The sequence below is a fragment of the Ambystoma mexicanum genome, chromosome 7p, assembly GCF_040938575.1.
Source record: "Ambystoma mexicanum isolate Mex_15411 chromosome 7p, UKY_AmexF1_1, whole genome shotgun sequence".
NCBI classification, from domain to species: Eukaryota; Metazoa; Chordata; class Amphibia; order Caudata; family Ambystomatidae; genus Ambystoma; species Ambystoma mexicanum.
This window is the reverse complement of record NC_090939.1, coordinates 205,444,148-205,458,960: the sequence shown is the minus strand read 5'-3', so window position 1 is coordinate 205,458,960 and position 14,813 is coordinate 205,444,148. Positions and strand designations below refer to the sequence as shown.

The window sequence follows — 14,813 nt, the reverse complement described above, 5'->3', positions numbered from 1 at the left end:
AGAGAGTCCGGGATTGAGTGACCCTTAATATATAATGGATCTGATTGAGAGGGAGAGAACAGTTTCTCAATCCTTGGATTGACCCCTCTCACCAATGCCGGAGTGGAAAGAGAAGGTGTAATACGTCTCTTAACTGAGGCGAGGATGGGTATAACCTGGCTAGTGGGGGGTTTTTCTTTGATAATCCTCTCCACAGAATCGGTGTCTGGGGTGACCTCCCCAGTTTCGATCTCGAAATGTGCTGCTGCCTTCTTCGGAAGTGCATTGATGGTGGGTTGATCATCGACAGGCGAAGGGTTCCTGACTGGTGTAGCTTCAGTAGACCTGATGACTATACTGCTACTGCCTGTGTCAGTCGACCTAGCCGGTGACTGCCAGGGATTTGGGTCGCCCTCACCTGTGTCTTCCTGGAATCCTTCCTCACATGGGTTAGTTTCCTCATGAAAACCTTCCTCTTCTTGTTGGTCCTCAACATAGGTGAACTCATCTTCCTCTTGGAAGAAGGTGTCTTCCCCAGTGGTATTGTAAGAGTCTATGTCCTCCTGTATGGGGTTATAAAACTTCTGGTATTTAGCCCTTGGACTCTCCAGGGGTGCCTCCCTTGGTCTCTTGGGTGCCCCGTCTTCTGGGATGGACATGAACCTATCTAGTTTGTCCATACAGGTCTGGAACCTTTCAAAGGTCCACTGAGGACGGCCAGGACGGTCTGGGAAAGAAAAGGGGGTTTCTTCCTCCTGTAATAGTCTGGTTCTGTCCCATAACGTTGAAGAAAGAGAGCCTTCGCCTTCTGAGTATCCTTCTTGCTGGCTAGGGCCTTCTGTCGGCGTTGGGAACAGGCCTGATCTGTTTTCCGGCGCCTTCGGCGTATCTTTGGCCTTGTGCGCGGTTTTCGTCGTTGCACTCGCCGTACGTCTTTGGCCGTCCTTAGATGCTATGCGCACAAGGCTTTCGGCGATCATACTCTCTTCCGAGGGATCGGTCGCCGTCGCGCTATGAAACGTCGAGTCATTGGTCGTCGAGTCCTTGCCCGTCGAGTCCTTGGTGGCAACGTGAGCGCTCTTGCGTTGCGCGTCGCTGGAAATTTTGGTGTTAGCGCCCTTATTTTTAGAGTGCCCAGTCGCCTGTCGCGGGAGCGGTGGCGGGGAGGGCTGATGACCCTTACGGACGGTGGAAGACGTCGGTGGGCCCGGCGTCCCCGTTGGCGCTCTGGCTGCCTTCGTCTTCGACGAATGTGTGCCTGGGGGTATGTGCTTTGGTGTTTTTTTGTGTGCGTCCTTGTCGCCGGGGTGTTCATCCCCATAAACTGGGCGTGAGCCGGGCTTGCCGGGGACGGACGACGAGGAGCGTGAATGCTCCTTTGAGAGGTCTACAGCCTCTGTTACGAGGGCCGTGTAGTCACTGCTGCCCACCTTTTGACCCTGCGGTCTTTTAGAGTTTTGGGCTTTAGTAATTTACAGGCCGCACAGCCGTCCTCCTGGTGATCAAGGGGTAAGCAACGGTTGCACCGTTTGTGCTTATCCTTCCAGGTATATTTACCCTTGCAAAGCGGGCAAAATCTAAATGGCGTCCTCCCCATAGCTGAGGGTAATAAGTGTGACTACGACCTCGAAAGAGAGGGAGGGGAAAGAGAAAGGCATTCTTAAAGAAAAGAAAGAAAGACCACAAAACTCCACTCTCCCTATTGTGTATGGCCGGCGAGGCCAGCCCACGTGTTCGGCAGCGCTGAAGGATCTCCTCCGCTCGTCCTTCCATCAAAGATCTTGCTCGGTGGAGAAACGGCTCTGCGTTGAGGGAGGGATCTAAGTTATTGATATTAATAACAAACGACCAAAGGTCGAAAAAACTATTTGGCAATGTCTCTCGAGGAGCTCCGCATAAAGGCGACCAGTAGCTGGGCAGAAAAAAACAATCTGAGGGACCTCGACGCGTGAGGGATTGTGGGTACAACGCACATCACTATAGGGATAGTGTTACAGACACGCCTTGTCGACGTCCCCTTTTCGACTACGAAAAACAAAATGCAATACTCTGCAGTGACCACTGGATGTCGGACCTATGCACAGCATGTGATTCTAAGCAGATTAACAAACATCAGAAATATATTTATATATATATAGCCTCCTATATATATATAGCCCAGTTAAACTCTTCGGCAGATTACTGGGAAATTATTGTTCAAATAAAAACTAAATTGCAATAGTAAGAGTTGGCAAAGACACAAGTAGTCACAGTCCTCATCTGCGATGTTTAATATTGCTCCAATTAATTACAAACAAAAATGAACTAGGATACTTAAAGTCAAAAGCCATCATTAAATAAGGAATTTTGGGGGAGTGTTCATGATGGCAGTAGAGTGAGATGTGGAATCTCAGAGTTTCTATCCGAAGCCCAGCCTGCCGACTCCCTGTGTCTGCGAGATGCTTTGGTGGGTGATCCCCCAGACTGGCAAAGTCAGCAATGAGGCAAAGGATCGCCCACGAGACGAGTCGGGTCCCAATATGGCAAAGGCGACTAGACATTAACTGGAAAGGCGACTGAGGAGTCAGCCCCAGAGAAAGACAGCGTGACTCTTGGCTTGCACTGGGAAAGCAAAGGGATAGCCCATGCATGAGAATTGGCAGACCCCCACGTTGCTGACAACAGAAGAAGTATGCGAACATTGGGGCAAGCAACAATTCCCCAGTAGCCACTGTGGAGGAAGGCCAAATAGAGTGGAATTTACATTTCAATACGAGATGAGGTGGGCGCATGGCGAAGCTTGGCGACTATCGGAAAAAGAGGTGAGCGTTTGCTCCGTCAGACACAAGTCTTAGGTGGGCCCCAAGAATGGGAAGAGGGGAGGAGGCTTATGGGAGAGATACAACTCCTGAATATAAGGATTTGATGGCTTGACCATCGATATTGCAGAGTGAGGGGCTTCTGTCAGACCCATTTCTTGTGACCTAGGGTCCTCCTGGAGCTGCTTGATGCAGTATCCTACGTTAGTGGTGGATCATGTGCCCTACAGGGAGGCCCGGTGAGGCAGTGATTCCCCCCCAGATCCCAACACTTCTTTAATTTCGTATGTGAAGCAGATGTCTGGCACGAGGAACAGGGAGCGAGAGGCATTAACAGCAAGACCCTGCTGTGGGCTAAGCAAGTCACAAAAGGAGTGGCATCACCAATACAGCAAAGTGCCTTTGGGGTGACCCCGACATGGACAGTGTGTGGAGGAGATCAGACCATGTTGGAGCCCAGAGCCGAGGCCCTAACCCAAAGCAACTGGATGTGTCCCTCACAGGGCTGAAGGATGATAGGAAGTCTTTTCTCAAGGAGTCAATGTGGAAATTGGGAGCCCAAAAACTGGCATAACCAATTTGATTACAAAGAACGCCAAGCATATGGAGCTGCTTGGAAGCAGAGTCAATGAGTGTGAAGCAAACCTATAAATAATACATGACGAAATGGTTTAAGACCAACACAGATGTGAAACCCCTAAAGAATTCTGTGGAGATACTCGGGATACAAATGTGATGTCATGGAGAACGGACCTCAGAGGGAGACTATGATGGTGAGAATCATAAAGGCTGGCTCAGAGGGATCAGCTTTCATTACTTGCCTTCATCTCACTTTGCGCAAGTCTTGGGGTCTCTCGCTTGAACAACCTACGATACTGACAGAGCAGAGCACATGGGGTTGGTCCTAGAAGGAAAGACAGTATTGGCCCCATCCAAGGGTATAGTGGCAGAAATGCACAGCTTTGTGACAAAAGAAGATTCTGAGACTGACTTCCTGGATAGCTCTGTGCAAGTCTTAACGACATAGTCCCATTCACCCTTGCATGGCAGTTATCTTATGGCAGTGACGGATGCCCTTCAGCTAAAAAACAAAAATATACTGCTGAAAGTTTCCCTTTGACAATACCACAAGCGAATGGTGGGGAGAGGAAAGGAGGTGAAAGTGGTAAAACATTGATAAATGGGACTGGAAAGAAGACGTATTTGTCCCTGAATGCATCGGTAGTCCGAAACATGTGGTAAACTATTCTGGGAGGCCCGTCATTAAATGGCTTAATAGCTGAAAGGCTGGCTGGTTTACTTCCTAATTGGGGTACCAATTAACAGGCTCAGCGACCATGGTGCAGGAGCTAAGCAAAGGTGTGGGGGGGGGGGGCGAGGAAACACGGGCTCTGCCCTGATGGAAGGGTGGGAAACCCCATAAAACAAGCTGTATTACTCCAAGACGGTTTAGGATGGAAGACATGCAATGCCTTGGTGGGGACCGGTTGGGAGAGGAGAATCATGGCAAGCATGAGTAGGGGATGGATTTTGGAGGAGTGGGAGTTTGAAGGTCATCATGCACACTGAGGTTATTTGTGATATTGGCCAAATGTTACAATGGAAACGATGAGGAGACCTTGGCAGAAATTGGGAGAAGGGTTCAACGGGGGCTGGCGTTTAAGTATTTGGAAGATAGTTTGTTATACAGATGCCTTGTTGGAACCCAACCACGGTAAGGAGTTCCCCAAAAAATCCTTCAAACCGGGGAAGGAATTAAATCACACTAACATAACTGAGGGGTTGAAGGATCTATATAATAAACTGTATGTTGTAATGAATGTCAGATGCTAAAAAATAGCTATCCATTAATTATGTAATCACATGTGGACGACACAGGGGAATAATAGGAAGAGTTAGATGTATTGATTCATATTATAAACACATATCTCAATAGATAGATATTCAAAACCACAACATAAGCGGTGTAACAAAAGATGCAAGACAATCATCAAACACAGACAGGCTAGCAAAAAAAGTGTATGAATGCATCAAAGTGCTTCAATTCACAAGGATAACATCATACATAAACAATCCCATAAGTGCATTCGAGTAATCATAAACCCCTATGGTTACTCCACATTGGGCAAATTAATGATTCCCTACCCATCCCTGATTGTATCAGAAATGAACCCTCCTACAGGAATGTAAGGAAACTCATCGAAATCTGGCAACTGACATTCATTAAAACATACAGTTTATTATATAGATCCCTCAGTTTTGTTAGTGTCATTAGATTCCTTGTTGATGCAGAACAAGTTGGTGGTTTGACCGTCTCTACCTAAGCGACAACAGCAGTTGTATTCTCTGCCCCTCGAGGCTAAAAGAAAAAGAAAAAACATGTAATACCACGACTCGCATCTGGCCGCTAAATATCTGGTGATTGAACACCCTCCAGAAGAGATCACGTCTGTTTAGAGAGGTCAGTCTTACAAACTCAGAGGTGGTGTTAATGTAAGAGACATACCGACTGTTGGGGGATACAAGGAGGCTTACACAACACATGTGGCCTCAGGAGTACTATACTTGCAGCAGATCCCATGAGGCGGGGTAACTATGATGTTAAGATGAAACTACCCTTTTAACGTTAAAGAGAAATCTGTGATGTATGTCCACAATTGGATGGTGGAGTAGTGTAACAATATGGTGAGGAGTGGTATGTAGTGGTTAGCATGGTGATACATTTCGAAATTGACAGAATTGGTAGGAGGACATACAGATTAATGGTAGCAATGTCATGCAAAGTGAAGTCAACATTTAAAAACCCTGGGGTTGGTAGAAAACCGAACAGATGGATTTTTTTCTTTTTCTCACATGTCCATCATTCTTAATTCCACACCAATATGATTTTTCTTTCTGTTACTTTAGCAAAACAGATGGTAAGCGCTCAGACAGGTACAACTGTATTGTTTGATCATGACCCAATGATGATGTGCAGACGGAAAGAAGGCTGGGAGATTGTATCTGGAGACACGCATGTTACTTAGTGAGGGACTCATTATCCACAAGGGCCATTTCTGACACTTCCCCACTTTGTTATGGAATCACAGACAGTGGTCATACCCAAGTCGTTTAAAGGTCTTCCCCTTGTGTCCTTCCTAAAGGCCTATGTAATTAATACATTTGGATGCACACATTTATATAAGGCCCACAGAATCAAGCCATTCCTTCAGGCCTTGATCCAGCCTTATCTATCAGGCTTTATACCCAACAGGGGTGCCACTGACCACGCCAGATGAGTGCTGCTCAGAATCAACAAGATTAAAAGATGCTTCCTGCATTAGATACTGAGAAAGCCTTCGACTGGGGATTGTCTGTGCAAGGTCTTACAGAAGTATGGGTTTGGTTCAGGGATGAAGTCTATAAACCTGATGTAATACAAGGCTAGAGTAGGGGTCAAGGGCACCCCCTCAGATCACTTTTAATTGCACAGGGTTACTAAGTAGGGATGCCCACTCTACCCACTTCTTTTTGTGATGATTATGTTAGGATAAACAGGATACGATGGTGTCAGGAGCAGCAAAAACGATGCTTGTTTGTAGACAATGTGCTGCAGTGTTGGACGGTGTCCCTTCTTGCAGTGGTGGAAGAGATTCAGGCATTTTCCAACATCTCGGAATTCAAGGTCAACACGGCCAAATCTGAACTGATGATTTTGAATTTACCAAAACTAGAGTGTAGGAAAGTGGAGGCATTGGTCCCTTTCAGATGGGTAATGGGGGCAGAGGGCCCCTCAAATACATGGGAACTTTCCGCAATGATATTGCTCACCTGTATCCAGCTAAGGTTCTGCAACTGTATACCCAAATTCAACATGATCTCAGAGAATGGAGGGCTATAGCAATTTCATGGATGGCCATGGCTATGATAGCAATTCTAAAAATGTATGTCATAACAAGGCTGCTATATTTGTTTCAGACATTCCCAACCGTTTTTTAACTCAGACCTAGCAAACGTTCATAATTCATTCTTTCACTTTATTTAGCAAGGCAAAAAAGCATGCATCAAGAAGAAAAATGTGCAGAAACACAAAGAAAGCAGTGGCTGTGCATGTCCTGAGCTAAAAGAATATTACAGGGGGCTCTGTCGAGCTGCCAACATGGCGGTCGCTTAATAGAGGAGCACCGCAGCACACAGATTTATCTAGAAGCATACCCCCATGAAATGTGCTGAATTAAGGTTGTGAGAGCGCTGAGAGCCCCCAAGAGCTAAAAGAAGAAGTTTCAATGTCCCGGTTCCAGCCATCTCTTCAGCAGATGGGAGCGACTCGTTAGAGTAGGAGGCCCGAGGCTGGAGCTGCATGATCACGGGCTTCCAGAGTGCTTTGGCGCTGCAGAACCACTCCATGACGGAGTGTGTACAGTGAAGCAGACATTGCAACATGAGTGCTACAGCCTGCGGGGAGATGTGCTGTGGGAGATCTCGGCAGCCACGTGCCTACAATTGTGCGAGCTACGTAGTGAACTGTAGTTTCTGGCCACAATTTAACATCCCTGGTAGCTTTCATACACACGGGTGCCTAAAACATCTGCAGCAGTACGAGTGGGGGCGAGGGTGGTTTTGAAGGGTGTGCTGGTCAGTGGGGTACTGGCATTGCTTGCCCCTTTTCCCCCTTTGCCACTGGTGGGGGTTATCCGGTGCCCCAGATTGGGTTTGATAACTGCCACTGAGATGGACAACATGGCCAGCGGGGCTGTCAGCCTCTGGGCGTGAAGAAAGAGCGGGCCACTCTCCAAGCAACAGGCTGGAGGGTACGGAGCTAATGGCGGCCCGGCAACTACAGAACCACATGTGAAAACTGAAAGTTGCAAAGCTGTTCTGCGATTATTGTGGTCTTTTCTTCCTGCATCGTCCAACCCCACCTCGCTACTACCGCCGTTTGAAAAACTGGCAGATGGGGGGTTGCATTTAGCTATATTGAAAGCAAGGTGTGGAGTGTAAGTGAGAAGGGGTGCAGGCAGTCTCCCCCAGTATTTTTTGGGTTTAAATTAAAACTGTAAAAAACATAAAACACACATTCAACATAATTGGTTGTTCCAACGTATAACAGAATAATTGCACACAAGGTTCTAATATATGCGTAAGTCATGTATCATTACGCTCATCTTCATACTGACGAAGCATGCAAAGGAGGTCTGAGCACGGTGCAGTTCTAGATCAAACTTTGTCTTAAATATAAGGGGTTGACATGCTGGCAGAGATGTTGTCCCTTTTCTCTGAAGTTAAGTCTTTTGCTCATCATTCAGCTTTGTGAAGATTTAGAACTGTAGTAGCTTCAGTCACTTGAACACATGTTGAAAAGGTCCATGCGGCCGCGGGAGCCAAACATTTTGAAGCTGACTTTTATCCTCGAAGACCTTTGTTTCCATAGCTTGCTATCAAAGGAGCCAATGGCCAGCATTAGGAGTTGGCACGTGAGGGATTAACGTGCCGGTATTACCGTATATCGGCACATTTCCACACTGCCCAACAAGTTTGCCAGTGAGGTGCCTGATTTACCAGTCAGGAGCCTTAGCGGCAAAAATCACCAATATTACCGTGCCAGCAATACCAGCAAAATGCATCATGGAGTCCAATAGGACTCCATGGAATAGGGATTTACAACCCTTACCGGCACTCATAATCCGGCAGTAATACCAACGGACTGAGTGCCGGTAACAATATTAGCGGCAAGGGTATAATGCGCCCCAAAGTGCCATTTACACCCTTAGCATATTTGTTGTTCTCCAGGTGTAATTCACAAGCCCGTCTCCTCCCTTTTACTTTGCTCAACAAGGCTGCTTTTGGACTCTAGGTGTCAGATTATGCAATAGTTACACCAGTGCGGAAAATAAAGAAAATTCATTCTGCACCAGTTTTGCTGTGGTCCATATTTCTAGAAGAGGTTTACACTCGGACGACAATGTCAGTTCAACAAGTACATCGAGTTGGGTAATCACATTTCTTATTAGACCTACAGATTTGTTTGTGAAATATACTATATAAGTGTGCAGATTATTATCTGTGCTAATCTTTCCCATAACTAATACTTCACTGAAGTATTTGTTTAACAACTTGGCATGTTACTGGGTGTAGTTCCTGGATTACAAAATCAATGCAGAGTGCGTAACCAGTGCAAAACGTTGATTTAGCAATCCAGGAAGCGAAAGGCAGAATAGGTGAAGCACAAAGTGGGGACTAGGCAGGGGTTCACTCAGAAGGCGGGCGGGGCAAACAGACTTGGGAGTGGATGAGGGAGATCTATGCGCAAATGGAGTTTCAAAAAGGATCATATTGCAATGATCCCTTACAACAGTGTTATTGATCCTCAGCCATGCAATGATAAGCAGTTTCATTCAGATCAACTTGTGAACTTCATCACAGAGGGTGTATCTGCTGTAAAGGCTTTTAGCTCTCTTTCGGTATTGAGTAATGCAAATGATGAAAATTCCACATTGCTCCACTTGACCCCCAGCCCCCATTCCCCTCTACACTCCCGAGTAAAATAGAACAGGACTGAATAAATCCACTTTCTCTAGTTACCCACCACCGCCCCTCTGACAGGTCTTACCTTGGAGAAACGACACAGGTTTTGAGAGGACAACACAGGCTGGAAAGCTTCAATTGTAATGGAGTCAAGTTTGATGGCGTCCGTGTAACACTGGTAGAGCACTGCAGGAATTTGCCATACTTGGCAGTAGCTGAGAACTGAAGGCAGAATGCAAAGAACAAATATATAATGTTATACCAGTGAGCAACTTTCCCCCATATCTCACTTAATCCCGAAAATAGGGAGAGGAGTCCCTCTCTTGATCAGTTAACTACAAGGATAGTCATGTCTGGGCTTAAAACATCAGTACTACAAGGGACTCTACATAAGCACCCACAGTACAGTTTTTCAAAAACACTATTTACACGTTCATAACACACTGCACTCTAGTTTGATTACAATAAGATTTATGTCCATGGTTGTTGCCTCAGAAGAGGTGGCATTAGCCACCTGTACAAAAACAAATTACTAGTATTGACTGTATACACAGGCATAGCACTTTTCTCTGGCATTTGTGCTGGTAATTCTGGATCTGCGTGAAATTACAGAGTTGAAAAGTCTGACCACCAAAAGTCCCCTCATTTTTCTCCATATATATATGTGGAGGGAGACCCCCCACAGCCCACCCACCTTACACCTATACATTTTTTATTAACTTTACCCCCCCCATATACATATGCAAATAAACGGGGGGTCGGACTTTTGGTGGTAGTTTTTTTCCACTTCGCCCTAATGGATCTGCGTGAAATTAGGAGCAAGTCCCTTCAACAGTGACAAATTATCTGTTGTCAACATTGTTACATTAAGGTGATATAACAATAATATGTGCAAAAGCAGCTGCCTGCAAGGTAATTGCAGCTATTCCCATCCTGTAACCTAAATCCTTCCCACAATGGGGGCTTTAGAAACATCTCTACTAGCAAAAACAAAAGAAAGCCAATGGGGTTGACTGCAGTTAATAGGCTGTTTCTGGTATAACGTCAATAAGGTTGGCACTGTGCACATGACCACTGTAGTTGTCTTAAACTGGCAGGGCTGGTTTGGAAGGCGGAATACTGCTCCCCCGCCAGAAGTAACTGGACCATGGTGGAAGAAACCAAGAGGAAAAAGGTGAGAGAAAGGGAGGAGAAGTAGGATAGGAGGCATACCAACTAACCATTGGACAATTACATGAGGGTAAAAGGTGGCTGTGTGATATTCTGAAAGTAAAGGTGATCTCTAGCATTGTAAGGTGATAGCAGTGTCAAATACATTGGAAGATGGCATTAGAATTAGTCAAAGCATGGAAGTGTGATTCGCATGAGATGTGCTCGGTAAAACCGTTGTAGAGTGGTAGCTCCAATGTTAGCTTACGTTTTTAGACACTCCGTGCCAATGCCATTGAAAATAGTATAGGCCTGCCATGCGAAATGTCAGAAAAGAGAAGCAAGAATTGGCTATGTAAAAGTGAATGCTGGGATCAAAAGCTGAGTAGGAAAAGGGGCATGCAAGGGGGAAAGATACATGCACAGCGCAGATCTAAACAATTGATGAAGGGAATAGACAATTCCAACATATATAGAATCAAACGTTAGTGTGACTCAGTATACTTTGTGGGCTGTGTAGCATTACACACAGTAGCTATTACTGGGCTCAGTGTGACAGAATGCCTTCTGGCAAAGGTGTGTAAGCCCTAGATTTTATTTTTAATAAAAAAATGATGCAGATAATTCTGTTTCTGAAAGGGGAGTCTGCTCATCAGACCTGTCCTTTTAATAAAGCTCCATGCCAAAAGCATAGTGCATACAGGTACCTCCGCTGAATTAATCTCCTGACATCTGCAGCTCCTACTCTCCAATAGCAGAGGGCATGTTCAAAAGTCACATTTACATTTCTGACAGCTGATGTAGCCCAAAGTAACTGCAGACAGGCTGCAATTTAACCTATGCGCCACGGATTAAATACCTAATAATTGCTGCCTTATCCGTCTGGTGGCAGAGTAATGGGTAAGAATAAGATTGACATGCTTATAGTATAGGGACGGGTGCATGCACTTATTAAATCGACACCCATTTTACATGCTTATAGTATAGTGACGGATAAGAGAATGCACTTATTAAATCAACATCCAATTTATTATCACACAGCTGTCATCCTGTGAACCCAGCCCAGCTAGGTAAATGCAATATATTTTTTATGGCGAGTTTGGCTGTCTGCAGTGCTCCCAGTGAGACAATAGCTAGGATGCTGGCTTCCTGTGATTCCCTGGGAGGAAGGGTAACATATTCCGTTTAGCTACAGGAACCCGCACCAGATGGTCTCCTTGGAACTCTTCTTCAAAAGGAGCACTCACATAATGGCCAGCCTCTTACCAAAGTGCTGCAGACCAAAAAGGTATTTGAAGGGCAGGCTTGGGATGGGGGCAGAGTTTGGGTAGCCAAAGAGGGAGAAGTGGATCTGAGAAAGGGGTTCACCATCTTGCTTTGTGTGGGGTTCTGGGTGTATTACGGTTACTGGACCTCTTAGAGCAGGCGTGATTCTGTCCAATCCCCTGTGTCCTTTCACTTTTATAAGCAAGCGGTTTGCTACTAATTTGATTCTATCCTGGACACTGAGAAGACTGCATCTCAAGAATGTACTGCAATCTCAACATGTTTCTAAAGTTGCATCCAAGGAAGAGTAGAGCTCTGTCTGCTAATCATCCTCAAGAAACATTGGGGGTGAACTGCTGCAGACCAACGCCTACCACTTTGCCTGCTGCACTGGAACCAGGTTCCTCACTGGAGAAGAAGAAACCCCGTAGGTGCTAGCCAAACTCCCTGGACTGGAAAGGCATAGCAAAGAAGGACTCCACTCGTCCTATAGCCCCTGGAGTGGGACTCGCAGCACCCTGAGTAGTTCAAAATAGTCTTGACTCCTGTTTTGCTGCTTCGAGACATCTTTAAATTGAATCCACCATCCTTAACACCTTTGAATCAGGTAGGGACATCCGTTGGTGCTTTTGGCACTCTTCTGCATCTTCAAACCACTGCTTGCAACCTTCAAATTAGACCTATGCCGCATCACACCTGCAGCGCTCACTGAGGCCTCAGCTTGAACAGCAGCTCATCGATGCGAATGCCTCAACTTGTCGCATCGTCTAGCACTGCTCTGAATCAACAGGAACTCGTCTCGACCCAAGCAACAACTTGAACCGCTGGAACGCTATGTGTCACGTGTGGATTCGACTCCGTGGTAACATTGTCTTGAACCGACTCCACCCTCAACCCAAGCCTGTTGGACACTTCACACTGCACCACATCGAACCACACAGAGTCCTATCTGGAAGCCGACTCAGCACCTCAATTAACGTGACTCGCCGCATCTCAAACCCAGTTCGACCACAACGATAGCACGATAGCACAGAGAAGCCCGGTTCAATGCTGTTGAACCACCCAAGATCAAGAACAAGATTCTGTTCAGAAGCCATGTCCCTTGCCCACTTTCTGGGAACATAGTGACTTTAAAGCTTTGACCTTTTCTTGAAAAGACATCCTTTAAAATGACATTGCTGCATTTGTTTGCCTGATCACCCCTTCTCAAGTACGCAGAGGGCTATTCAGTACAAGTTCTGCATTGTTTCTGCAGGGGTGGGCTTTTGTTGGTGTTTTGTCTAGTTAGTTTGCATTCTTGATTGTTTAATTAAAGTATATATATTTTATGAACATTCTTTTCAAGTCTTCGTACTACTGCTGTTTCACGCCCTTCCCGCTTGTGAGCACAGCCTGACATCAGCCCACATAAGCCGAAGGAGGTATACCAGTCGGGCTGTGTTTTTTTATATTCATGAATGTGATGACTATTTAGTAATAGTGTGGGGCTCAGTAGGCTGTTTAGCCACTACTCATCTCCGTACTCTTGCGAGGCAGCAGTCATTTTGTGACACAAAGAGAATAAGAAGTGTGAAGCTATAACACTCGGCTTAGTAGAGAGGTGTTAGTCCACTGCGCATTTGGGAGCTCCATCAATAGAGCTATATGAATAAGGAGGGCATGCTGCCTATAGAAAAGACAGTCCTGTTGGATTTGCCAATGACTTTTACATGTCCATATTTGCCAACCCTACCGATTTAGGCAGCAGGCTACTGCTTTTTATGCAGTCCTACTGCCTACAGATGAGTGTCTGATCCCACCGATTTATAGCTGAAGTTGTATGGCTCCACATGTTCTGGCTTTTGCCTCTTAGTTGGCCCCTGGACAGCTGCTTAACTGCAGCTAAAAATAAGTCCGTTTCAGTTTGTGTGTACACGATGGTTTCAATGTCAAGTACTTTATTTTTATGGATGATATTGTACTCCGCTCTGACTCACCGGACCATCAGGTCATCAGATCAAGTGTTGTGCTTTTGTAGTCACTGTGCAGTGCACAGAAATGAAAGTTGTTTTTAGTGTGCATTTTTCACAGTGACCAAAGGAACTTAAAGGACATGCACCTGATTTTTCAAATGTGTTTTTATTAATTTTTTTTACAATTACTGGTTCATTTGTTCTTCTTGGACCTGAAAGGTAAAAGTAAGTGAATCAATGTCAAACGTTCTTCTTGTTCGAAACATTATTTATTTTCTTTACATTTGTTTTCTTTATTGGTTTGAGAAACGAGTTCCGACAATTAAAATCTGTAGTTTATATTTCATTGCTTATCAACCACTCACTTTATGATCTTCTTGTTTGTTTTAACCTTCTTGTTTTGTGTATCCTGACCATGTCCCATTCTAAGGCATGTTAAATTCAAGATGACAGACTGTTTCGCAGAAGCATGTTTGAGCGTGATGCCAGTTTTGGGGGGCATCATGCCTGGTTTGCAAGTAGGTGAAGGTTTATCCTTGGCTAATATTTTGGTGTGTGTGTTCGTGTACACGTGCCAGCCTGTGGGTTAGTGTGTGGATGGATAGATGAGTTTGTATGTGTTTCTGTGCGCAAAGTTTATAAAGAGATATATTACTTATACTGGTATCCTTGAATAGGAAGATTAGTTAATGAGTTTAGAGATGACCACATCGAAATACAAGCCCTGTCACTGCCCTCTGTAGTAACATTTCTGACCAATTAATAGTATGTCACTATGTCCTGCTATGTACTTGCAAGCTCTTTTCCTTGGACGTCTGACTGTTTCTTTTTCTTTTCCTGCTTTATTAGCTTTTGACCTCTGTTTACTCTGCAACCTGCCGTAAGGTGTGTGGTGTGTATTGTTTTAGGTTGGCAAAACCGTATGTAGTCACATCTGTTCTTTTTCTTCTGTTAGTATTTCAATTCCGTACTTTATGATTTTTTTAAAAGCCCTGGCAAAGGAACCAGATTTTGCTTTTGTGTTGCCATTGGATAGGATTTTTTCTGACACTGCTACAATAACGCAGCATTGCCATAAAATGACAACATCTGGGAATGGTGTGATTACCTGGGCATATGATGGCAGTGCCTGGCAAATGCCTATATACTACCTATATACAAGCCA

The 14,813-nt window shown here is 45.2% G+C and overlaps 1 protein-coding gene across 1 annotated transcript in view; it reads right to left on the bottom strand.

Annotated features, from left to right (window-relative positions):
* PSMG1 (proteasome assembly chaperone 1) overlaps positions 1–14,813 on the bottom strand; it is a 210,805-nt gene that overhangs the window by 5,674 nt on the left and 190,318 nt on the right. Inside the window, exon 6 of the mRNA XM_069636068.1 lies at positions 9,367–9,503. Coding sequence (XP_069492169.1) covers positions 9,367–9,503 — 137 coding nt within the window. The remainder of the gene's footprint in view (positions 1–9,366; positions 9,504–14,813) is intronic.